We start from the raw sequence: 24794 nt of genomic DNA on the forward strand, positions 1-24794 counted from the left end.
CTAAGTGACTAATAAATCAACATACAGATACATACTCACATAATAATGCATAAAGACAGGTGCAGGTACACAAATACATTTTCACACACTCATGAGCAAACATGCAGAAACACACACACAGATACTCAAAAAGCAGCCTTCTCGCTCCTTGTCTATAAATACCCTCTCCTCAGTGATGGCTGTCAGGGCCTGTAACCTTGGCTTCTCCACTAGTGCATTGATTTATGGTGGGGCTAGATTGAACTGACCTTGCACTTGGTCTCAAGCAGTATAAGTAATGGCGGGTCATCAGCGCTGAAACTGGCAGCCATCTTAGGCAGGGCTCGTCTGTTGCTTTTGTCTCTATTTCTCGGTGTAGCCTCTACCCTGGACATTGCCAAATGGACATGAGTGGCCCCCTGCTTTTGTGGTCATCATATAGAGAGGGTGAAATGAAGGCTTAACTGCAGTACGGATCAGGCTGCGGGTCAGCAGTAGCTCGCTTTAATTTCATGCCTAATTTCTCCCTGTGCTCAAAGAATTGATCTCTCTCCTCTGTCTCCCTAACCTCGGCCTGGCTGTCGGGAGCTCCAGCCGGATGGGGGCGAGGTAGGGGCCAGACTGTGGCCATCCATCACACACCTCCCTAGCCCTGGATTCACAGCTCTGCTCTGAGCAGAGGCCGAGTGATGAAAGCTAAGCCACAAAATGAGCTTATTAGATCATCATAAACTCAACAGGCCAGATTCATCAAACGAGCGCATGTTGCTCAGCGAAATTAATTCTCTCGACTCGGAATGAATCACAAACCAGAATTTCATGATAGATATTTGCGTGCAAAATACTCTCACTAGCAGGCAAATTTGATGTACACACAGAATAGAGGGTCAATGTTTATGTGGAGAATGTCTGTGGTTTCTTCTAGCTTTGTTGCATAGCTGCTAGAACATGTGCTAGCAACACCAAGGTCATGGGTTGATTCCCAGGGAAGGCGTACACTATATATAAAGTACATTCATTCACAGTAAGTTTTCAAGTCACATTGCATAAAAACATTTGCAGCTTTACAGCTTTTTTTTTTTTTAAATGAAACTGCAATTTGAAAAAATACAAAATACAAAATACAAAAATAAAATAAATACTCAAGCATTCAAAAAGTTTGAGCCAATCATAACCCAATTTTTTGGATCAATAAAACATTAGGTTTACTTAAAAAATGCAACTGCAGTAGTCTCAAATAAAATAATGTAAACAAATATAAGTGTATCATATAAGATGTAAAAAAAATTATATAAATATTTAATAAATAAAAAAACAAGGTTGAAGCTGATCACAACCATGTCTTTTTTTAAAGGTTTAATTTAAATAAAATATAAATAAAATGACTAAAATATATAATACAATTAAATAAAATATATAGTACAATCAAATAAAATAAGATATATTTAAAAGTCAAGGTTTGAGCCAATCACAATTGAGCCAATCAAAATAATTAGTCAATCCCAACAAAACTCTAGGTTTAATACAATAAAAACAAACACTTAAAGTAAAACGGCAGTGGAAATATTGGTTGGTCACAACCCCCTTTTCATGTCACTAAGATCTGAAGGTTCTGTCAAAATGACAAAATGACTCCCCTCTGGCTGCACAGCTCAGACGAAAACTACAAGCTTGGCACAATAAAACCTCCTATATCATTCAATGAATCCTCAGGTCACAGAGGAGCCATGGAGGCTTCTCTGGAGAATGAGCTGATGGACAGTGCCTTCTTTTATAGGTCAGTCTACAATTTTCAGATGGCAGGCTTCCAGAGGATCTGATATTGTCCCCGGCACAGACGTGACCTAGCTACAAACGTTCAAATTGACGATAATCAAATACAGGCCTATCAATTTTGAGGTCAACCTAATGTGATTGCGAAAGGATCTTTTTATAAGGTGGGCGACCCTCTTTGCTTAACCACCACGGTGTCGGTCACCACCTAATCTTCAAAAAGTCCTTGAGGAGCATAACAAGCATTCAGTGGTAATGAAATCAGTGGGCATACAGACATCAGTGAAGAATGACGTACTCAGAGCCCACCACTGACACACAGTCAATCCTTATTTACTTAATTGCATGGCAAGCGGCTCACATGGAGCTATTTGTCTCTCTGTCTGTCCCACTGTTTGTCAGGACGTTTCATCACTGGCTGGGTTTGCGTCTCCGCTCCCATCTGTGCCTGTCTGTATGCAGGAGCTGGCAGTGAGACAGCGCTCCCCATCACCGGCAGCGCAGTCTGCATCCCCATCTTCCAGCCATAAATCCTGAAATAACGGAATGCAAGAGCATTCGCTCCAGACTGCGCTGCCACGAGTGAGAGAGAAAGCACGCGTAGCAGCTGAAGAGAGAGAGAGAGAGGAAAGAAAGAGTAAAAGAACGAGAGAACGCCTTTGGCTTCTCAGATCCAATTAGTCGGTCGTGTGTAGTCGCTTCTCTCTCCCTCCTTCTCCTCGCCATCTTAATTGGAAGCCGGAGAGACCAGTCGAAATCGCATTAACAGAGGTCCTGACAGAGAGGACCATCAATCTTTTTTTATTACGATGTAATGGGGGTTCTTGGGAGCCGCAATTCGATTTGTCACTGGCCTCGTTCGCTGATAACAGGCATTTGTCATCACTTTCCCTCGCCTTAATGTTATCATCTCGGGCTTGACAGCTGCCTCCATCCAGGGAGTCCCAGCGACACAGCACATCCGTCAACATAATATTTCCACGGCCAAGGGGACTGCTACAGCAATAAGCCACATTAAAGCACTTATGAGAAGAAAATCTGTTGTCATTAATTAAAATGTTGGAGCGAGCAGCAGGTCTTCTGTGTGAGGGTACTGTGTGTGTTTGTTTCTTTATGAGGTGACAGTGGGAGTGGGAGCGTTGAAATATTCTCCCGCTTCCTGCCATTGTCATTATGACAAAATGTCTGCTCGGAAGTGGGTATTCTGCTACCACATCTTGACACATTCATACGGTGCATGCATATTGGCGGTTTTTGTTTCTAAATATATGGTTTATTGTCTAATAAATGTGTTCCAAATGCTGAAGAGGATCATGTGCCTATAAATACAGCATACCTTCACATTCACTTGCTGTAGACACCTTGTTCGTCTTCCTCTTCCGGACAGCAGAGGGCAGAGTCGAGCCTGTGGTGACAGGTGTTGGGCCGACAGAAGATTCCTCTGCTGCTAATTAGACCAGCATCCTCTCCTCCTGCTGACCTACAGGACACAGAGACTCATTCCATCAGGGGATCAATTCACGGTGAAATATGAGCTGCCGTATTTAGAGCTGCGCAGAGTTGGTGACGACTTAAGAGTGACTTTATTCTACAAAACTAGATTCAGTGGGCATTACCCGTGCTCACTATCTCCAATCAGTGCAAGTCAGTGAATGAAAGCTAAAATATAAGTACTATCTGCAATGGTGCAGGTTCTTCAAAGTCATATCAGTGGAAAATAGTGAAGCTCTGCCTTGTGGGAAATAAAACAGACCTGGATCAACAGGGCCATGCTGCGTCTGGACCACCCAATCATGAGCTTGGCCCTCCCCTACAACTGACAGAGAGAGAGAGAGAGAGAGTATATACTCTCATAATGATAAAAATATGTATAAGGCCTACATACATGAAGGAATTTCTTTCATAACACAAACATGATAAATAGTGAAAAAACATAGTTTGTGATTTCTCAGTAACAATATACATGTGGTATCACATGTATATGGCACTATTCTTGCATACAAAGTAAGACAAAGCTGTGGGTGTTTAAGTATCATTACAAAACTAAGTCAGCTCCTGTTTTGTTATAAGGAGAAACAGACCTTCTGTTAGTCTGAGCCCATTGCGCACAAAAGTAAGATTCACTTAACTGCGCCTTTCTTAATGCATGGCTGATAACTGATCTAATTCCTAAACCTCTTCTGAGTTTAAGGACAGGAAGAAGAACTGTCGAATTCAAGTGAACCATATCCATTCATCTTTTTCAGTTTGAGCTGGTCCGGATGAGTGAGGGCCTGGCTCTCTTCCACAGCCTCTTTTGTAGCAAACATCTGACTAATCTCTACAAATGTCTTATTTTTAGTTTCCGGAATAACAAAGTACACGTAGATGGCCACTGACACGCATATGGCACAGAACACCAGATAGCAGTAGGACCCAGCAGACATCTGCAGCAGAGAAATACGAAGTTATTCCTTTTTAAAACAACTGAATTAAATGAAGATGATTGAATTTCACAATGATTGACTCTGACAAACCCTGGAAAACCCTTTTCGGATTATACTCTGTGTACCTTTGGCTTTAACTGCATTGAATGGATTTGATACCTGAAGGAACGGAAAGATAAAGCCGATGGTGAAATTCGACATCCAGTTAAGAGATCCTCCCACAGTGTATGCGGCAGGACGATGGGATTGCTTGAAGAGCTCAGCTGTGATCAGGAACGGAACACCCGCTGAAAAACAGACACATTCGTTCTAATGATATATTGTGACGTCATCTTTATTTTTCATGTTTAATCGCCTACCTACTCAGAGAAAAAGTGCTGTGAAACCTAGAGCGGTCATATTTTTTTTAGCCTAATAAAACTCAAATGAGTGCATATTATGAATGCATTTTATGCACATGCATGTATGCATTGCTCTTCTGTAGTGCAACAGTTCTTGGAGGGAGGATAATAAACTAGCTTTATGAAGAGCTCGTTATCTCAATATGCAGGAAGCAGAGATTGTTCCACTGCTTAAGTTCTAATCCCTTTTGGTTACAAGTGAAAAATAAGGAGGCACAAGGTGTTATTTCAAATGTAATGAATTCAGAACAAGCCAAGCGATGGTTTCATTATTTGTGCGTGATAATTGCAGCAGGAGGCGTGCTGCAGTTAAATTGATAAGGAACTCTGCTTGTAATTCATTGTTCATGCAGGATTTTGTCTTAAAAAGCCATATTCATCATTGTTTATGAACAATGAGCCATAAAAAAATCCTAATTAAAGACGTAATTACACCGATTGAGACTGGGGCCTGAGAATGAATTATAGATTTTGGAGTTGGGTTGGATAATGCATCAACTCAGTAAAGCACTTGTAGTCTCATTCATCACTGTAGCAGAGCTACTCCTCTCTGCTCTTATTGTGCGCATAATCTATGAGTCTAATGCTCATGCAGCACTAATAGAGGAAAGTACACACTTTAACTTTCATACTTTGATCTTTGAAACTCCTTAAAATGCCAACATCTTCTCCTCAACAGTACAATTTATCATTATATCAATTTAATGTAATTTAGTCAAGATGCATTTAATTTCCAAGGCGTCTGTATCCTGTTCTCTGTCTAAAATATTACCGAATAATTCATATATATATATATATAAATAAAAACTGTGGTTCAAAATCATATATGTATCATATTCTATTTTTGTGTAAACTAATCAACTCCTAAATTTGTATTAGTACAATGTAGCTTCTGACTGTGCTCACAGAAAAAAATGGTTAAACTGTTACGTAATATGTAAGTTAATGTTGTTTTTAAAATTTTGAAATAAATGAAATGGAAATAAAACATAGTTATGAAATAAAATGTAAAATACAGTGTAAGAAATCTTAATGGAATAATCATGCTTTGCAAGGATAGATTAGGATATATAGCATTAATCCTAATAAACTCTGGAAGTCAGATTTTTATTAAATAAATTCTAAATTTGATAAATTACAAAAATAATAAACATTATATATAACATTACACATTATAGAAAGTCTGAAGTTTGAAAGTCTTAAAATTATTCTGAACAAATAAAATATGAATATACTAAATATAGACAAAATATGTCTGTAAAATAAATCCAAATATGACGAAAACCTACTGCACAAATAAATACTGAGGTTTATAATGAACTGCAGTTGCGCTTGCTTTTCAAAATTCTACCCCCAGGTGTCGCTATTTTACTATTTGAAGGCGTCATCTGGGATTTCAGGGTCAAAGAGCAGACAACTACTCATCCAACTGAAGCAGTGCTCTACTGAATGTGCCCGAGCATGACTGAAAGTGATGCAGCCATGTTGATCACTTTAATAAATAGATTAAGAGAAGAAGAAAGAGTGACAGACACAAAGAACTCACCCGGCCCGATGCAGAATCCAGCAATGATCCCAACCACACACCCCACACTCACATATTTCATAAAAGGCACATGTGTCTGAAAACATGATAGTAGCAAAAGGTGAAAAAAAGTGTTATATCACTTGTCAGTTTTGCCAACGATTATTTCAATTGGCAGTGAATGTAAGTTAGATTTGAAGTATTTTTCCACTTTATTAACAATATTTCACTTACTTGAAGAATGAGAGACAGTGTTATCCCAGCACAACACATTCCCATAACACCAAAGCCTCCAATTATCAATGGCCTTCGCCCGAGACGCTCAATGGTGAAACACTGAATGAAAAACAAGAGATGCAATGTGGATGTTCACAATAGGCGCTTCCTTTTTGTCTTGATCGGATTAATTAGTCACCACTGTCTTGAAAGGAAGACTTTCGGTGCTTTTTTGAAAGAAAATGTCGCAGAAACATAAAGTGGAACCTTGTTTTTTCATTAAGTGCTGCTAAAATTGAGTGCTAAAGCTGTGCACTGTTGACTTAAAGGCGGGTGAAGCTGACAGAAGAATGAATAGCTGTAATTTTATAACCAATCTCTAGCCTTCCTCTCGTGTGCCATTCGCCTCCCGAGTGAGGGCCAATTGACATTGACAGCAATGAGTTCTTCTGACTAACAGCGTGCCTCTTTCTCTCTGGTTGCTGCTGGTGCATCACTAAATCCCGGCTAAGCAACGCAACTGGGAGAGAGAGACTGTATCTGTCCTTCATTACAGCTCTGAGATGTGACCCAAGAAAGGAGGCGGCAAAAACAAGACACATCAGTCTCTCTAACGCCCATCTTACACAGTGATTTTTATGTGTGTCACAGCAGAAAAATACACAACGTGAGCTTGGAAAGATTGAGGGCAAAGCTAAATGAAAATGACTGAGATATGAAGAGACGTTCTTTTTCAAATGCAGCAACTCTAGTGAAGTAATAGACCAAGTGATGTCTAATAAACTATTTAGAGTCACTATATAACCCTGTCAGATAGCCTTTTCCCACTATCAAGACAATTTTCACATTGGAAGCGTCGGTGGAATATGAAAACTCACCCCTATGAGGCCTGCAACGATCTCTATAGCTCCAGTTCCTACAGTCGTGTACTGGATCTCAGGGGCCGGGATTCCAGCGTTCTCAAAGATGTCATTGGTGTAAAACCAGATCTGAGGAGAAGAGTGAAAGGACAGTGATTTTGGCTTGTACAGGTGGCATATATCGTGACTACGACGAGCGGTTACGGTGTACAACACTTCAGATTCAATTTGAGAGCTAGAGGGCTGTGTGAGAGGTTAGGCAGGGGGGTAATCAGAGGGAACACAGACGGTTTGAGAGCTGCTGGGACTGTAGAGGACACACACGGCCTGCCTCTCTCCTGCTGCTCATGCTGAAGTCAGCCAAGACTCACCACCTGTCAGCCACATTTACACTGAATACATACACACAGACGCTCACAGGGTCACCTGCCACTTAAGGGCCCAACAGTCAATGTCATTTAATATTCAAATTTGATATCAAAACCCCACAGGGCAAACATGAAGAGTCCTCCTTGGATTTGACATCAGCAGCTCACGTACTTTGACAAGATGTATTAATGATTTGGGAAATTAAGGCTAAGGTTAAGGCTGGTTTGTAGCCAGATCAAGTGCTGTTCTCTTGTCTAGTGAGTAAACATTTTAGTTTATTTTATAACAATCTTTGTAAAGAACAACTGAATAACGTAAGTCCCAAACATTGTCATGTTCAGGTCTCAAATCTCATAGAAAAGAAATGAGATGCTCAATTTTGTTTTGTTTCAGAATCAGTTGAATGAATGTCAATGACTGGAAATGAATTAAATTGATGAATCACCACTGAGATCATGGCTTTTATTTATTGTTTTGTCGTTGGTTGTGGAAATCAGATGGGGTAAAGACATGACAGAAATAGAAATTGCAATTTGACAAACTCCAGACAAAATCAGCATTTTTTTCTTCATTTTGTGGCATAATCTGTGGAATTCTGCAGAATGTAATGTGGTAAACAGAGCTGAGAGTACTGCACTGTTAGCCAACATCAAATTAATGATTAAATGAACAACAAGCAAGGAGTAGGGAATATGCAGAAGTTTGCGAATGATGGCTGTTTGAATTCTGCTGAGCTCTGTGCACGCAGATTCCGTATGGGCCTGGTAATGAGCTCTCTATCGGTCTTTATCCTCATTATTACATGAGGAATTAGTCTGCCAACCAAACAACATTTCAGAACAATACAATTTATATAAGACATTTCTATAGAAAGAAAAAATTATATAACAAATACACAGTATGTTATACTGGTAAAACCTTTTAATGTGATGCTAGAAACCTTTGCAGAATTCATTTCGGAGAATATATTTAATAGCACAGTGTGTTTTTGCTGAGATGCATAAGAATTCTTATTCATAACCCTGATTCTGATCATAATATAGATGCCATTAAAGAGCACTGCAGTGGCAAGTATAAAGGAATGGTGTCAGCTGACAGGTCTAACTTAAACACTACCATCAAACTACTATTTGGTAAAAAAAAAACATATATTTTTTCTGGAATCACAAGCTAATTGTTAAATTGTTAGTTCTGTTTTAAAGGAAGTGTTTATAGATCAAAAAAGATCAGCCTAATCACTATAATCACCATCTTAACGATGTAACAATTAAAAAATACATCTAATTTGCTTGAATAATAGCCTTTATTTATCACTATAGCAGGGCTGTGAAAATTAGACTGCATAAACACTTAAAAAGAGATTGTAATTTGTTAAGCTCTGATGGATAAAAAGTGAGGTTTCTGTCCTCCGTCCTCTTAATCATCTGAATAATTAAGCTGAAGTTAAACGAAACTATTTCAAGAAGGTAATATGATTCCTGAAGGATAAAGAAAGAGCCACTGCTCTGCTGTGCAGGTTGAAACCACTTTGGTTACCTGCTGTTTATTTGATGTTGGAAGAAATCTTGTGAGGCTTTAGAGGCTAAATACTGTATATTGGCCATGCCCAGATCCCATCACTGTTCACATTGTTCATATCATTACCTTTCCATTACAAAGGAGTCAAAACTCAAATCTCAAAACCTGCAGTGTAGTCAGCTCTATATGTTAACCAGGATGTTGATCTTACCGCATCAATGCCAGACAGCTGCATACCGATGTTGATGACCACCACGGATAGGACCTGCCAGCGAACAGTGTGATCCAGTATCAGCTGCCAGACAGACACGGTCTCCACTGAGGACAGAGAGCGTTGCTCCTCCTGCATCTCCTCTATCTCTGCCTGGATGTTACATTTGGCTCTGTACCATTTCAAGGCTGCACCAACAAAGAGAACACAAACTATTGGCTTTAATGTTCATCTATATCAGGGGTCAGCTGATAAAGTTTTTAGCATGAGCTGCCTTTTTTATCCTTTGCAATATCCCACCAATACAATCACCTCATGATGACCAATTAACTAACTAAAGGAAAAAAAATACTTACTTAAAAATAATACTTTTAAAAAACATAATCTTTATCTTGTTTTCTAGTAAAAATAACTAATTATTCATAAACTTAAATTTACTTAAGAAGGAAAACAGCACAAGATAAAAGTCTATCAGAGAATATGCTGATTTATGTTTATTTTATCCCATTAATTGTTTTTTTTTTTTTTTACTTTTTTAAAGCAAAACATATCTTATTGTATTAATATATTATAAGCACTTTTTTCAGATTTATGACAATGGGGTAAAAAAAATAAAATTATTTCATTCTTTTTAAGGATGTTTACAAAAATGTTTACTAATAATTAAGACAAAAATACAGATTAATAAGATGATCTATAACATATACTGTAGTATTTAAAAAAAAAAAAAAACAGGGTAGATTTGATGTTTGGATGGTTTTAGAAAAATGCCTAAAATCTAAATCAAAAGCATTTCTCTCACCGGTGATAGTGGCATGAACATTGTGCTTCTCAATCAACAGGTAGCGTGGGCTTTCTGGAAACCACGGTAAGAGCATCAGCTGGATAAAGGTGGGGACAACCACAAGAGAGAGAAACAGGGGCCAGTGCTCTTCCTGTCAAACAAAACAGCACAAGTTAAAACAGAATACTGAACTCTATTTCATAACTATTATGAAAACAGAAGAGCAATGTAACTGTACGATGTTAAATTGTTCATTGATGTTAAGTTCCCAGTTGTACCATTCCCAAAAGTTCATGCAGGCCCAAGATTTGAGCTAAGAAAACCCCAGCACAAATGAAAATGCTGGGCATGAGCCCCAGGAAGCCCCTCAGATTTTTAGGAGCGATCTCTCCCAGGTACATGGGCACCACGCTGAGAGAGATACCTGGAAGTTGGAGATGAGCAAAGCATGTCAGAGTCTATTCACATCAAGACTTACTTTGCTATACCTGCTAATTTTTCAGCTGTGACATACCTGAATGTATTCCTGTTATAAAACGACCAATGATGAGCATTTCGGGCGAAGCGCAGATCCTGCTGAACCCCATGAGTGATCCTGCTAAGAACACCAGTACACTGGAGTTGACCACTGTTCCTTTCCTGCAGAAGCAAACACTGTGAAGTTCTGCTCTGGCACTGCTCATTAAGCTAGGACAGTCATGCTCGATAGCCGGCCACCTGGGAGTTTAACTATCAAAACCAGATAACTGATGTTCCATGACAGTGCTGCTGGGTGAAATAGCTGCATTCCTTGATTAGTTCTATCAAGTTGTAAACTTTCCCCCTGATTTACAGACAGCTGCACCGTGTTCTGCGTTATGATCACCGTACTGCTATAAAACATTTTGCTGGACTGAAATTGATTAGAACAATAAATAGGGTCATGAATCATTGTCTTTCATTTGCATTTAAATGTCTGCAGTCAAATCTTGTGGCGCCACTCATAGACACTCAGAACAGACTAGACAAGAGTACTTCCAGAGTCCTTGGAGAGTACAAAATAGAAGTTTAAGGTAGTAAGTTAGGAAATGCACATAGTTACAAAGTGGTTAATTGAACAGTTTTGTCTCTATACAACAATATGTTACCACAGCTATAAAAATGAGGAGTTTGGCCATTTCAAAGGATGTTTTTATTTACACATCCTCATGTTGTTCCAAACTGGTATGACTTCTCTTTTTAAAGGGAGAATTACAATAATGTACTTGCTCTTTTCCATGCAATTACACATAATGCAGACAGAAGCTTTCAAGCTACAAAAAAAGACACAAAACATCAGTAAAGTATCATAAAAGTGATCCATATGATAAAGCGATCCTATGGCTTCAGATGATTTGGATGCAAGTCACACAGATCACATTTTCGCTGAGCTTTTGCCTTGTTTTTGAGGCTTGAAAGCTCTATTCTCCATTCACAGTAACTGCATGTAAAGAACACGATCAGTGCATTGTTCAAAATGTATTCTTTAGTGTTACACGGAAGAAAGAAATTCATACAGTTTTGGAACCACGTGGGGGTGAATAAATTATAGCATTTTTATTTTTGGTTGAACTAATCACCAACAAAGACACCTGGAACTAACTGGACAGAACAAAATGTCTCCTCTTTTCAGAGTGCAATCAAGGCCATTTACAAGGCAAAGGCAAAGTCGTTCAGTGCGGTCAGGTGAGGTGACAGATGAGGAAGAATCTACCTCGGTGGCCCTGACACTTGAGACAGGATTTCCTGGCAGAGTGACCACACCATGCCAGATGTTATGGGTCTCCTCCTGACTTACCTTCCAAATTTGGTGACCAGAGTGCCCACCATCAAAGAGCCGATCAGGCCTCCAATCGCAAACACAGAAACGGTGAGTGAATACATGAGCGTCAGGGCTTCCTCGTTTAATCCAGTTCCATTGCGACTTACCACTGTACGGTTATAGAAGTCTTTAATGTACTAGTGAGAGAGAGACAGAGAGAAAGAGAGAAATTAAAGTGAAAAGTTCACCCAAAAATACTGTTAGCATTTACTCTTGCTGAAAAACTGTTGTACTTCCCTTTTTTCAGTCAAATTTAAAGGATATCTTGTGCGTTTTCATTTATTTCCATTCATTATTATTTAAGTAAAAAGGGACTGTAAAGCTACAAAATAATAATAATAATAAAAAATCTGTATAAAAGTATCATAAAAGTAGTTCATATGACTACTTCTCACATGTCCCAACTCAAGTTTCAAGTTTTCATATTTCAAATCTCAAAGCTTCTATTCAGTGAAACACACCTCAACATGGACTTACATGCCTCTGTCTCGTCACAAGCTCTGCTCTCTTTCTTTCTTTCTTTCTTTCTTTCTTTCTTTCTTTCTTTCTATGCAACTCTCTCTGTTGCCTGTGCTTTAAGGTCACAGTCTAATTTAATTTAATCAGTTTACATACCTTTAGTTGGAACAGTGCAGTATAATTTAATAGACTTGGGGAAACTTAACATAGTCTTTCAGTTTACTCAACAATAGATTCAACTAAACTAAAACTGAGTTTAGAAAAAAATGTGGATTATTGATAACATTGATTGAGCTTCTGCTTCAAAAAAGAAAAGAAAAAAAGCAAGCAACTGTTTCCAGTAGTGATTTTTGGATTTCTATGTTTGAATCCTCTTTATTAGCACATCATGTTCCAAGAAAAACAGAACAAAACAAAGCCACTTAAGTAGGGTATATAACAGCCAGTCAGGAGACCAGACAGGCAAATTTAAATATTTTCGTCATTAACAGGCTAATGGGGCAGGGCAAATAGGTCCCTACTTATATACACGAAGAGCTGCTAGAGGCAACCACTGCAGCACAAAATGCCTGACAAGCCAAGATGAAAAAATAACATAGAACTGACTCATCTACAAAAAATGAAAATAAGGCTTAAACACTTTGTTTCTTCAAGTTTCTGGAGAAAGTCTAAAGATAACTTTCTCTTTTTGTCCCATATTGATATCCATATCCTCTCTGGTTAAAATTATGATTTATTTATGATATATTTAAATCTAATATATAAATAGTAAGTACCATATGATATATAAAAATATCAGTTTATATTAATATTTAAATTATTCCCGAATTCCTTGTAGAAATCACACTTTTACAACAAGAATGTCTAGAATGCACAGAATCATGTTAAAGCAACATTCCCTGAGATCTTGCTTCAGGAGAGCCTCTGTTTAGGCCACTGTGTTTATTTCAACCTCGAGCCTGACGTGCATCTCTCTACTGGAAGCCACTTTTAAGAAACTTTGTGATGAATGGAATATGTTGGCTATGTTATCAATTGATTACTTCTTTTGATGAGCAGTTTTGGCAATTGAGGTACTGAGTGAGCTCTTACCCCAGCAGGAGAGTTGACCACAGCTAAGTTGTATCCATACAGCATTGAGCTACCAAAGGAGGTGAGGAAAGCCACTGCCAGCAGAGATGAGGTAAGATGCTATAAAAAAGAAACAAGAACATATTTATGGCATGTAAGCTGTAATTTTCCTTATTTTTTCTTAAAGTGGCAAACTATTTTTGTTGTTTCTTTTTCTTTAAAGGGGTCATATGATGTTGCTAAAAAGAACATTATTTTGTGTATTTGGTGTAATGCAATGTGTTTATGCGGTTTAAGGTTAAAAAAACACATTATTTTCTACATACTGTACATTATTGTTTCTCCTCTATGCCCCGCGTTTCTGAAATGCGTTGGTTTTTACAAAGCTCATCGGTCTGAAAAGCGAGGTGTGCTGTGATTGGCCAGCTATCCAGTACGTTGTGATTGGCTGAATACCTCAAGCGTGTGACGGAAATGTTACGCCCCTCACCATACTGTGATACCTTGTGCGCCTGTGATGCGTGACGAGACAAAACCAGTAAAACCCATTATAAACGAGGCATTTGTTGCATCCAGTGGGGACATAATTACTGATTATAATGACTTATACTGTCTTTTAGGTAGGCGTGGTTGACTCTTAACTTTTATAAAGAATATCTCTTTGGATTTGAGACTTTAGTCTTTGCAACTTTACAGATCTTCTTTATGCACCAAGAGCTTGTGACACTCCAAAGAGAAAGGAAAAATTGAAATCGCATCATATGACCCCTTTAAAATGCTGTGGCTGAAACTATGAGCCCTCCATGCATGAGCCCTTATGCCAAAGAATCAGGCAGCCTTATGGTGTTTCAAAAGAACAAATTCAGAAATTAAACAAAAACATACATTTTATAAAAAATATAGATGAATAGTGCTTAGTACATAAACAATAGTTTTACATTTGAATGTCCATTAATGTGTTGGACTATACAGTTTTTAAATTGCATGTGGCAGTGGCACACATAAAAATACATCTATAAATAAATATATTTAGTCTTATAAACAAATATATTTCATTTATATATTTTATGAACATTCTATTCTATTCTGTTCTATTCTATTCTATTCTAGAGATCTTAAAATGCTACTGAAGTTGTTCAAGTCAGAAAAGGAGAGAACAGCTTTCTCATGGTGTGACTTCAGTGGTCGTTACACTTCAGATCATGAGTGGAACACTTAATTTGTCCCACTAAGTGGTCAGATACAGTTGCTTATGTGTAGTCCTACACGTGAGGGAAGATGCTGAGAAAATGTCTTGTTGTGACATTAACTTAATGCCTTTTCTTTTTTTTTCTACACACCATATCATACAAAAGAAAAATGTGTCATTAAATATTGCATTACTAAATATTACTGATATTACATTACCTTTTGAAACCTATTATTACAAACCCTTCATCAACCAAAATTCAACAGCCTACTAAAATAAAATTTTAATAAAGTGTCATTTGAGAAATCATGTTTAAACTACTACTGAAGATCCGTAGATGGCAATAAATAATACGGTTTAAGAGAACGATAAGAACAAAAGTAGAACGAAAACAAATAAGTTACAAAACTAACGCAGATTTATAACAAAGTGACACATCATTTAAATAATGACAAAATTGTGTACTTACCGATGTTATTTTGCCTGGACTAAGAATTAACACTTCTTCGGCCATATTCAAGTTATTTATATGCTACAAGACTTCTTGAGATAAATATGAGTTAAGTTTTGTTAGTTAGTTAGTTAGTTTCTACTGGCCGGCTTTCTGTGCTACCGACTTCATCTTGGACGTGAGGGTGTGGTCATGGCGGACGTGAGGGCGTGGTCACAGTAGATTGACAGCCAGTACATCGTATGATTGACAGCCAAGCGGCCTCTCATCTTGTGCGCGCCCTTCTCGCACTGCTCTTCCGACCGAGGCTCGCGCGTTTCTTAACAAGACCAAGCTTGTACAATCACATGACAGTCAACAACGTGATTCCTGCTGAAATCAATTAGCTAAGTGAATTTACAAAGCCTGCGGTCACTAGAACGAGGGGACTACGGAGAATCCAATAGTGAGTAATCCTAAAAGACAGCATAGAGAGCAAAAAGAAGATATTCATAAACGGTTTGGTGTATCAATCGCGGTAGAATGAATACATTGAATACTATTAGTGTCAGTTCAGTGAACTCGATGAGGAGCTAGTTTGTTTTAAACTTTAAATAGCTCCTCTTTCGTGAATTACACGTTCTGCTTCTTATAATTGTATTTGTTGTATCCAGAAGAAGTTCTCATGATGATATTAGTTGGTAGATGATATTAAACGTGCTCATTAGGATTCTATACTGGGAGACTCGTGTGAGCTTAAAGTCAACATGAAATGATTGTATAGGAAACGTTCCCTTTCTGCTGATATGAATTATTTAGCTATTTTAGCCTTGTCTATGCTATCCAGTGTTTGCTCTAGCAAGTAATTCTTCTCCTTATCCATTGAATTTATGCTGACTTTATTTTTATGCACCAAGAAAAGACGGTTCACCCTGTCTGTTAACTGCATAGGCCTATTAGAGGTCATATTTTCAACAGTTCTTAAAAGCATTCATTTTTTAAAAAATGACTAATGTTTAATCAAAATTTGTCACAACTGGATCTTCCAGTAAAATGACAAATTCTTTCTGGTGATGTGTATGGTAGACTTCTCGCCTCTTCAAACTCAAGTTCATCAGCATCCATTGGAGTACAACACTCACTCATGTTAAAATCCAGTCAGCAACCCATACATAGAAGTTCCTACCCTACATTTTTTTTCTTTTTCTTTTTCTATTTCGCATTACCCATAGGTGTATAACAATAATGGACCAAAAGATCTGTTACCACTTCTGTTTCATGGCAACTTTAAGTCCTGTCCTGTATATTTTCTTGTTAAATATTCAGGCGAAAAAGTAGTGGAGACAGAAGATGGCTCTCTAGACACTTCCTGAATGTTTTACATTTCTGAAGTTGGTTGTCTATGAGAAATCACTGGTTTTGTTCATTTTTAGCTCTGTATAGCAAAACCACGTTTATGAGTTTGAAAATTAATGTTACAGTTTGAGTCACAAGTTATAGCTGATATAATCATTGACAGTTGAAGTGTGGTGATGATGATGACACATTTTAATGCATGAAATTCAAAGAAAGTTCCAGAGATCTTCCTCACTGGCCTGTGTCTCCCTCAGGGGCTACAGGATCTGACTGATCTGTCATAAGACTTGCCAACAACCTCATGCTGCTTCATTAAAAATCATTTGTTTTAAAATAATATATAGATACTAAAAGGGACATGTGTCTTTGGGGCAACCCAAATATGAAGATATGATATTTGGTATGAAATATAAATTCACCTTATCTTACCTAGTCAATACTTATCAAATCTAATCAGAAAGAAATCTTTTGTTCCCTATTTCCACGTGGATTCAAACCTGGTTTTATTATTGCACATGGAGTCTATAAATGTACAGAAACTTGCTCTTCGCATTCTCATCATTCTCTCTCCTTCACTCCTCAATCCTCATGCTAGCACATGTGACCCTGGAGTATAGATTGAGCTGCTCTAGTTGATTGCTGTTGGTGTGTTCGTCTAATGTTGGGTTGGAAAATGTTGTGTACTTGATCAGGTTAAGAATGACTTGGATTGATGGCTGCCCCTGAAACCTAATATCCTTTCCCTCTATAGCTGATTCTCTGATGAATGTAATCAGGGACAGCTACTCACAAGCTGACAGCAGGTTAGATTTCTCCAGATCAATGGCGTTGTCCTCTGTCTAGAGTCTTTCTTTATAGCCAGTCGCTGTTAAAAATCACACCTCATTCACTCAACTGTATTTATTGATTAGAAAATAAGCACTTGAGCTATATATGTGATAGATATATAGATGGATGGATGGATGTACTATGGATAGATATACCATGGATAGATAAATGGATAAATATACTATAGCTAGATAATAGATTTACTATAGATAGATGGATAGATAGACGATAGATGGCTAGATATACTATAGATAGATAGCACAGCTATGTAGGAAATTAGTTGCCTGTCGGCAATTAAATAAAATAGAATAAAATTAAAATAATATATAATACACACACATTTCTCATATGCTCCCCAAGTCTGCATTTATTTGATCAAAAATGCACTAAAAACAGTAATATTATGAAATATTATTACAATGTAAAATAACTAGTGCTGGGCAACGATTAATCTATATGTGTGATATAATATATATGTGTGTACTGTGTATATTTATTATGTGTGTGTATATATATATATATATATATATATATATATATATATATATATATATATATTTGACATGCATGTATATATTGAAGAAAAATGTATGTTTATATATTAAATAAATATATTTATATATAATATAAATTATATGAATATATACATGTAAATATGTACTGCATGTGTGTGTCTTTATATATAAATATACACAGTACACACACATATATTATATAAACAAAAACTTTTATTTTGGATGCGATTTAATTGCAATTAATCGTTGCCGACACTAAAAATTAACCTTTTTGGGATTTTTATTTACTTATTGAATGTAAAGCAGCCTTTATCACTGTTGAAGACCATGTATGAGAAGCACTGTTGGCTGAGTGCTGTTTAGCACACATTCAGTGAGGGCGTCGCACAGGCTCATGCGAGTGTGTCGAGGCACAGAGGATACATACAGGGGCTTTAAAAGGCTCTAAACTCAAGCTGCCACATCTGCGAGCCTGCATACATCACTCTGTTTATCGCCGCCACTGCTAATTGAACATAGGCTCACAGAATGGTGCCCCCATGTGTTCCATAGCGCCGCACTGCCATTGGCTGTTGTTGCGGCGACGCAGCCATTAATGAGACAGGGCCAGGAAGATGGATTACCCAGTGCCATATTGCCCATCATCCCCAATCAAGAACCACCCATGGAAATTGATTGTTCTAATTTGCTCTCATTATTATTATAATACCCGGACAAAATAACACACACGGCTCGCTGTCAAAGCCGTGAAAACCAGCCATTAGTTATGGGGGAGACAGCAAATGCGTTTTATGAGTTTCGCAGTTAGTTGAGACGTTGGCTGCAAACACATCTTAATCAGATTTCCACTCCCTCCATCATGGTGATATAGCATCTCATTATCTCCACCTCAGAGAGTGGTGGAAGAGAGTACACATTCATTTATACTTTAATGTCAGTGTCACAGTTTTACTTTGTGAATAATGCCTTGAACTTTCCATGAACAAGAACAGTAGCGATTGTCGATCCAAACGGCAGAGCAGAAAACAACATCACGCTCTAGCCAGGTTGAAAACTATTACCCTGGAAACAAATGAGGAAAAAAACTGAGGTTTAATTTGTGGACTTTGCCGTAGTCAGCAACTTCATCCGCTCGTCTCTCATAAGAGTTCTTGTTGTTTTTAACACACTCATCAGCTTTCCTCGGACAGTTGAGAGCTGCTCTTCGGGTGCTTAGTACCCCATCTAACCAAAAAGAACAAATGGTCAATACCTCAGGATGTGTCATGCGGGATGACTATAATTAGTCCTTCCTCCAGTTCAGCCAATGATGTACATCATAAACGCTTCGTCTCCAGAGCCAGATTAAGACTGCAGCCCGGCGCTGCTCTCAAATCCTCCCTGCTTACACTGCACACTGTCTGTCTCACGAGTCCCTCGCATTATATATGCAAGAAGTTATAAGGCATGGAAATGATCAAAGCAGGATACGATTATGCATCCCTAATCACAAACTAGCTCCACGAAACCTCGGCGGTCTCGCCCTTTTTATTGGGCGATGGTGAGGAAACGGTAGGTAAATCAGTTGAAGATTACACCTCAGATAGTTTTATGACAGAGCCAGGAGTCCCATCAGGGAGGAATTTCTAGCGTGGTCAGCAGCATATGAATGGTGGGGGACATCGTCTGGAATTAGGGCTGTAATTTAAAGCGCTCTAATTACAACAATCACTTACATCCAGGCTTTTACTTGTGTCGCAACGCAATACGATTAGCAATGCGAGCGGAGAGCTTTCGTATCCTCTCCAAATCAGACCAAGTATGGTGTCATTTTGTGTCAAATTTGAAGAAAATTGGAGAATTCCAGAGATGGAGCTTTTATAAAGCCTACTGTATCATATTTGATGCAAACATTTCTGAAGCCTCTAAATTATCAACATGATTAAAACTTTGCATAAAAACCTGTTGTTTACTTAATCCTCAACATAATTTAATCTGCAATTTTTAGCAAGTAAAATGGCATTTAAGAATAAAAAACATTCTAAAAACATCCCACTTCTGGTCAGGGTACACGTGTCTTTTTGCTGTAATATCTTTACTAAAGTAAACATAAGAATATCTTTTATATTACTATATTATTTTAAGATGAACTCTGACTAGACTGAAGTGGTTTTCTTGATTATCCATACGTCATTGTATTGCATTCCTCCCCACAATTAAAACTGCAGAGTTTTGATCATAAAACTAATCACATAAATATAATCTAAGAAATATTACTGAATATACAGTATACAGCGATCATTGTACCATAATACTGACTGATAAAAAATATGCATTTTATGAAAGTAGTCTGCTATACTGTTCTCAAGATCTCATTGATTTATTATCATAATTTATTCAATCTGGCCATTTTGCATATTTTTGCTCAGTTTGGGCACATGAATAAAGCCGAGGTGTTTTTTCTGCCTAGAGTTTGAGCTTAATATTGTCATAGTATATGAGCCATAAAAGCCTGGTGTATCAAATATGATACTCAACAAAAACACATTAACAAACTTTTGTATATTTTGTCTAAAGATTCATAAACTCTTCATTTTCAAAAATTATAGACAGTTTTTCAGATTTTTCTGTTAAGCCATAAAGTGAAGCCTGTCTCTAATTTATGAACACCATTATTCATCATGAAGTATTGTCTCTGATCATAGTTACAGTAAAAGTTTTTTTTCTGAGTATCTTACATTAATTTGAGTTGTTTGATTGATTCATTTATGGGCGTGTGTGTGTGTGTGTGTCAGCCCGTGGGGCGTGAAGTATGGTGTAGATCCATCGCATTGTCCCATTCTCCTGCTTTTTCCCCGACAGGGCCCAGTGTAACCTTCAGCCCTACAGGGGAGAGGCTTGTAAATTACCACTGGAGTTTTCCCCCTCACCCCTGCTGTCATCATTTCATTAACCCCATCCTGATCTCCTCCGACCTTGACTGCTTGCTTTCACTCACAGGGGAATGGCCTCTCTCTCCACCCTGCTTTCTCTCTTACTTTGTGCCAAACTGTGTTGAGTTGCAGCCAGTACATGTCACCCACAGAACCATGGGCTTTTAGCTAATGGCTTCAGTCGATAGACTGTAATTTTATGGGAAAAAATATATCAAGTTCACAGATGCCATGTAAACATCAATGTGAAATCAAAATTAACCTGACTTGGTCAATTATTGCACCTGGTTTATTTTGAATGATTCATCTGTGCATTTTATTTTGAAGAAAACAGTTTTCTTTTACACTGATGTTACTTGTTGTAGATATTGTTTTAGCAAACTCTGCTTTCATTCTAGTACAGTGGTTCTCAGCCAGGGTGCCGGGGCCCATTAGTGGGCCTCAACAAACATTCAAGGAGGCCCTAATAAGTCGTATGTTTGGTAATAACAATCTTAATTAAAATACAAAAAAAAACTATGATGTAAACTTGCATCATATTTTTGAGTGCAAGTTCCTTTTAGTTAAGAACCACTTTTCTAGTGTATATAATGTAAACACTACAATTCATTCTCAGTGGATAACACCCCACACACAATAACGCCTTATTAAAAAAATCCTGTTTCGCTCGGAAATTTGTCACATTAAGGAAGTAAAATGTTTTGCAAATGCAAATGTGAATCTGAACGTTTATGGTCCTATTTCTGTTTATGTGCTCAAAATAACCTGGGCAATTTTATTAATAATCAAGCATATAGCGTTAGTTCTGGCAGGTCACTGTAGTCAAGCTATAGAGATGTGACACCTATCACCATAGGCGCACCACAGGACCCCCCCCCCCCCCCCCGGGGTTGTCCCCCCTAAAAATGATTAAAAACCACACTGTGTATTGTAAATAACAATGTTTTATACTTTAAATAACTTTGTAAGTAGTAAACCAACACAAACGCAAATGGGGCAAAAATGCATTTTAAGTTTAGAAACATTTTGAGTCTCCCCCTCCCTTGCCTCACAGTGCTTTGATCCAAATGCCTGCTTTCCTCTTTTACATTACCTCAGTGTTGCCAGTTGGGCTACTTTAACACTGTTGCCGCGGGTTGAAGCGTCCCCAATAACGTGATATTTAGCCCCTGGAATGCGAATTTTACCGGAGGAACCCCACCAAAAAACGTGTATTTTACCTCCCATAATGCAATTTTTACCGGGGAACCCCCCTTGAAACACGATCTTCGCTAGTTTTGGGCAAGTTTTGAGTAGCAATTGGGCAGGTTTCGTTGCGAAAACCTGCCAACCCTGCATCACCTACACACACACACAAGTCTGGTGAGAGAGAACAAAGTCAATAGTTGTGGAACTTTAATACAGATGATGCCGTTGTATTTTTTGATGAGTCCGCTATGTTAGCAATAATAACGTTACCTGCTTGACGGATAGTAATGTCTACAACAGACACGAGCGCTGTCGCGGCGCGACCGCAACAGCTTGAAGTTGTCTAATCTGGCACGGTCTCCCTGCGGCACTAATAGTAGTAAGGCTTTCCTCTGTGTATACATATCCTTACACAAACAATTTTAGCTGTATTATTTGTGTCCCCCTCAAAAATTTCTCTTGAGAAATTTTGTTTATTGTCCCCCCCTACTGTTAGACTAAATTTACGCCCCTGCCTATCACAGCACACATATATAAAGTCCTTCAGTATCATCACCAGCTTTCGCGTTGCTCAATAGCTAATTACCCTCCTCCATCCCCAACTCCTCCTCTCGTCAGTCAGGATTCGGCCTTCTGATTCTCCTTGAATCACACTTAATTTCTAAAATGTTACATTAAATGATTAAACTTTTTAAATATCTGCAATATATTTATGTTGCTTCTGTTGTTTACCCTGGGGGTTTATTGCTGCTAAGGGAGTTCTTGCCCAGAACAGAACCATACTGCCAATCCAAACTGTATGCTAATTGTCAGTCATCTTTGATGATAGTGGTCCTGATAGAAGTATAACACAATGACTTGGCTAAAGCTTTAGATTTTTTAGCAAATTAATTTTTGAACGCTGTTGCACTTAAAGTGATTATGGAATGGCGTAAAATAAATATTATGAATGGTTGTTTTAATTACTGCCCCTTTGTTGGTGATTGAGTGATTATTCACATTTTTCTTGTACGAAGAAATAAGCAGAATGACACTGAGGTTAGACAATATATGTCTTTGTAGCTTGTCAGTTGCAGTCTTCTGATTTACATGAATCCTGCACTGCTCCCTACAGACTAAGCAGGGAATATTTCCATAAGAGCAACTTCACATTACTTTAATAATAATACAACAAAAAAAAAGTTTTTGTCATTTTTACCTTTATTTTTTTAGGACAGTATGGAGAGCAGGCAGGAATCAAAGTGGGAGTGGAAAGTACCACAAGCTGGGAGTCAAATTCAGGTCACCAAAAGCACAAACATGCTATATGTTGGAGTTCTCCAACTACAATGTACTTGTAATGGTTTTTAACATTTTTTATCAGTTAATGTGTTCTCTATGACATTGAGTTGTAAATATTGGAAGTTTTAAGTAATATGTAATTATATCGTATGCCTGTGTGAATACATACACACTACTGTTCAAAAGTTTGGGGCAGTAATTTATATATATATATATATATATATATATATATATACAGTGGGGCAAAAAAGTATTTAGTCAGCCACCAATTGTGCAAGTTCTCCCACTTAAAAAGATGAGAGAGGCCTCTAATTTTCATCATAGGTATACCTCAACTATGAGAGACAAAATGAGAAAAAAAAATCCCAGAAAATCACATTGTAGGATTTTTAAAGAATTAATTGATAAATTCCTCGGTAAAATAAGTATTTGGTCACCTACAAACAAGCAAGATTTCTGGCTCTCACAGACCTGTAACTTCTTCTTTAAGAGGCTCCTCTGTCCTCCACTCGTGACCTGTATTAATGGCATCTGTTTGAACTCATTATCAGTATAAAAGACACCTGTCCACAACCTCAAACAGTCACACTCCAAACTCCACCATGGCCAAGACCAAAGAGCTGTCAAAGGACACCAGAAACAAAATTGTAGACCTGCACCAGGCTGGGAAGACTGAATCTGCAATAGGTAAGCAGCTTGGTGTGAAGAAATCAACTGTGGGAGCACTTATTAGAAAATGGAAGACATACAAGACCACTGATAATCTCCCTTGATCTGGGGCTCCACGCAAGATCTCACCCTGTGGGGTCAAAATGATCACAAGAACTGTGAGCAAAAATCCCAGAACCACACGGGGGGACCTAGTGAATGACCTGCAGAGAGCTGGGACCAAAGTAACAAAGGCTACCATCAGTAACACACTGTGCCGCCAGGGACTCAAATCCTGCAGTGCCAGACGTGTCCCCCTGCTTAAGCCAGTACATGTCCAGGCCTGTCTGAAGTTTGCTAGAGAGCATTTGGATGATCCAGAAGAGGATTGTGAGAATGTCATATGGTCAGATGAAACCAAAATATAACTTTTTGGTAAAAACTCAACTTGTCGTGTTTGGAGGAGAAAGAATGCTGAGTTGCATCCAAAGAACACCATACCTACTGTGAAGCATGGGGGTGGAAACTTCATGCTTTGGGGCTGTTTTTCTGCAAAGGGACCAGGACGACTGATCCGTGTAAACGAACGAATGAATGGGGCCATGTATCGTGAGATTTTGAGTGAAAACCTCCTTCCATCAGCAGGGGCATTGAAGATGAAATGTGGCTGGGTCTTTCAGCATGACAATGATCCCAAACACACCGCCCGGGCAATGAAGGAGTGGCTTCGTAAGAAGCATTTTAAGGTCCTGGAGTGGCCTAGCCAGTCTCCAGATCTCAACCCCATAGAACATCTTTGGAGGGAGTTGAAAATCCGTGTTGCCCAGCGACAGCCCCAAAACATTACTGCTCTAGAGGAGATCTGCATGGAGGAATGGGCCAAAATACCAGCAACAGTGTGTGAAAACCTTGTGAAGACTTACAGAAAACGTTTGACCTCTGTCATTGCCAACAAAGGGTATATAACAAAGTATTGAGATGAAATTTTGTTATTGACCAAATACTTATTTTCCAC

General features: G+C 38.2%; 1 protein-coding gene across 1 annotated transcript; it reads right to left on the minus strand.

Annotated features, from left to right (window-relative positions):
* Positions 1-3632: 3632 nt before the first annotated feature.
* On the minus strand, positions 3633-15275 carry LOC107588743 (solute carrier family 2, facilitated glucose transporter member 9-like). Its single transcript, XM_016276968.1, has 12 exons — positions 15091-15275; positions 13454-13552; positions 11879-12039; positions 10577-10701; positions 10341-10486; positions 10081-10213; positions 9279-9466; positions 7199-7309; positions 6339-6440; positions 6126-6201; positions 4338-4465; positions 3633-4178 (listed from the first exon to the last, which is right to left on the minus strand). The coding sequence occupies exons 1-12, from the start codon at positions 15133-15135 to the stop codon at positions 3939-3941; spliced, it is 1554 nt and encodes a 517-aa protein (XP_016132454.1). The 5' UTR covers positions 15136-15275; the 3' UTR covers positions 3633-3938.
* Positions 15276-24794: the final 9519 nt, after the last annotated feature.

This window comes from Sinocyclocheilus grahami, unplaced genomic scaffold, assembly GCF_001515645.1.
Source record: "Sinocyclocheilus grahami isolate Dianchi unplaced genomic scaffold, SAMN03320097.WGS_v1.1 scaffold106.1, whole genome shotgun sequence".
Classification (NCBI taxonomy): domain Eukaryota; kingdom Metazoa; phylum Chordata; class Actinopteri; order Cypriniformes; family Cyprinidae; genus Sinocyclocheilus; species Sinocyclocheilus grahami.

Excerpts from the sequence above, each read along its gene's own strand:
- LOC107588743 (XM_016276968.1), bottom strand. The coding sequence starts at position 15,135 with ATGGCCGAAGAAGTGTTAATTCTTAGTCCAGGCAAAATAACATCG. Across the intron at positions 12,040-13,453 it reads TGGTCAACTCTCCTGCTGGG|TACATTAAAGACTTCTATAA; the intron begins GTAAGAGCTCAC and ends CTCTCTCACTAG. Across the intron at positions 10,214-10,340 it reads TGCATGAACTTTTGGGAATG|GAAGAGCACTGGCCCCTGTT; the intron begins GTACAACTGGGA and ends TTTGTTTGACAG.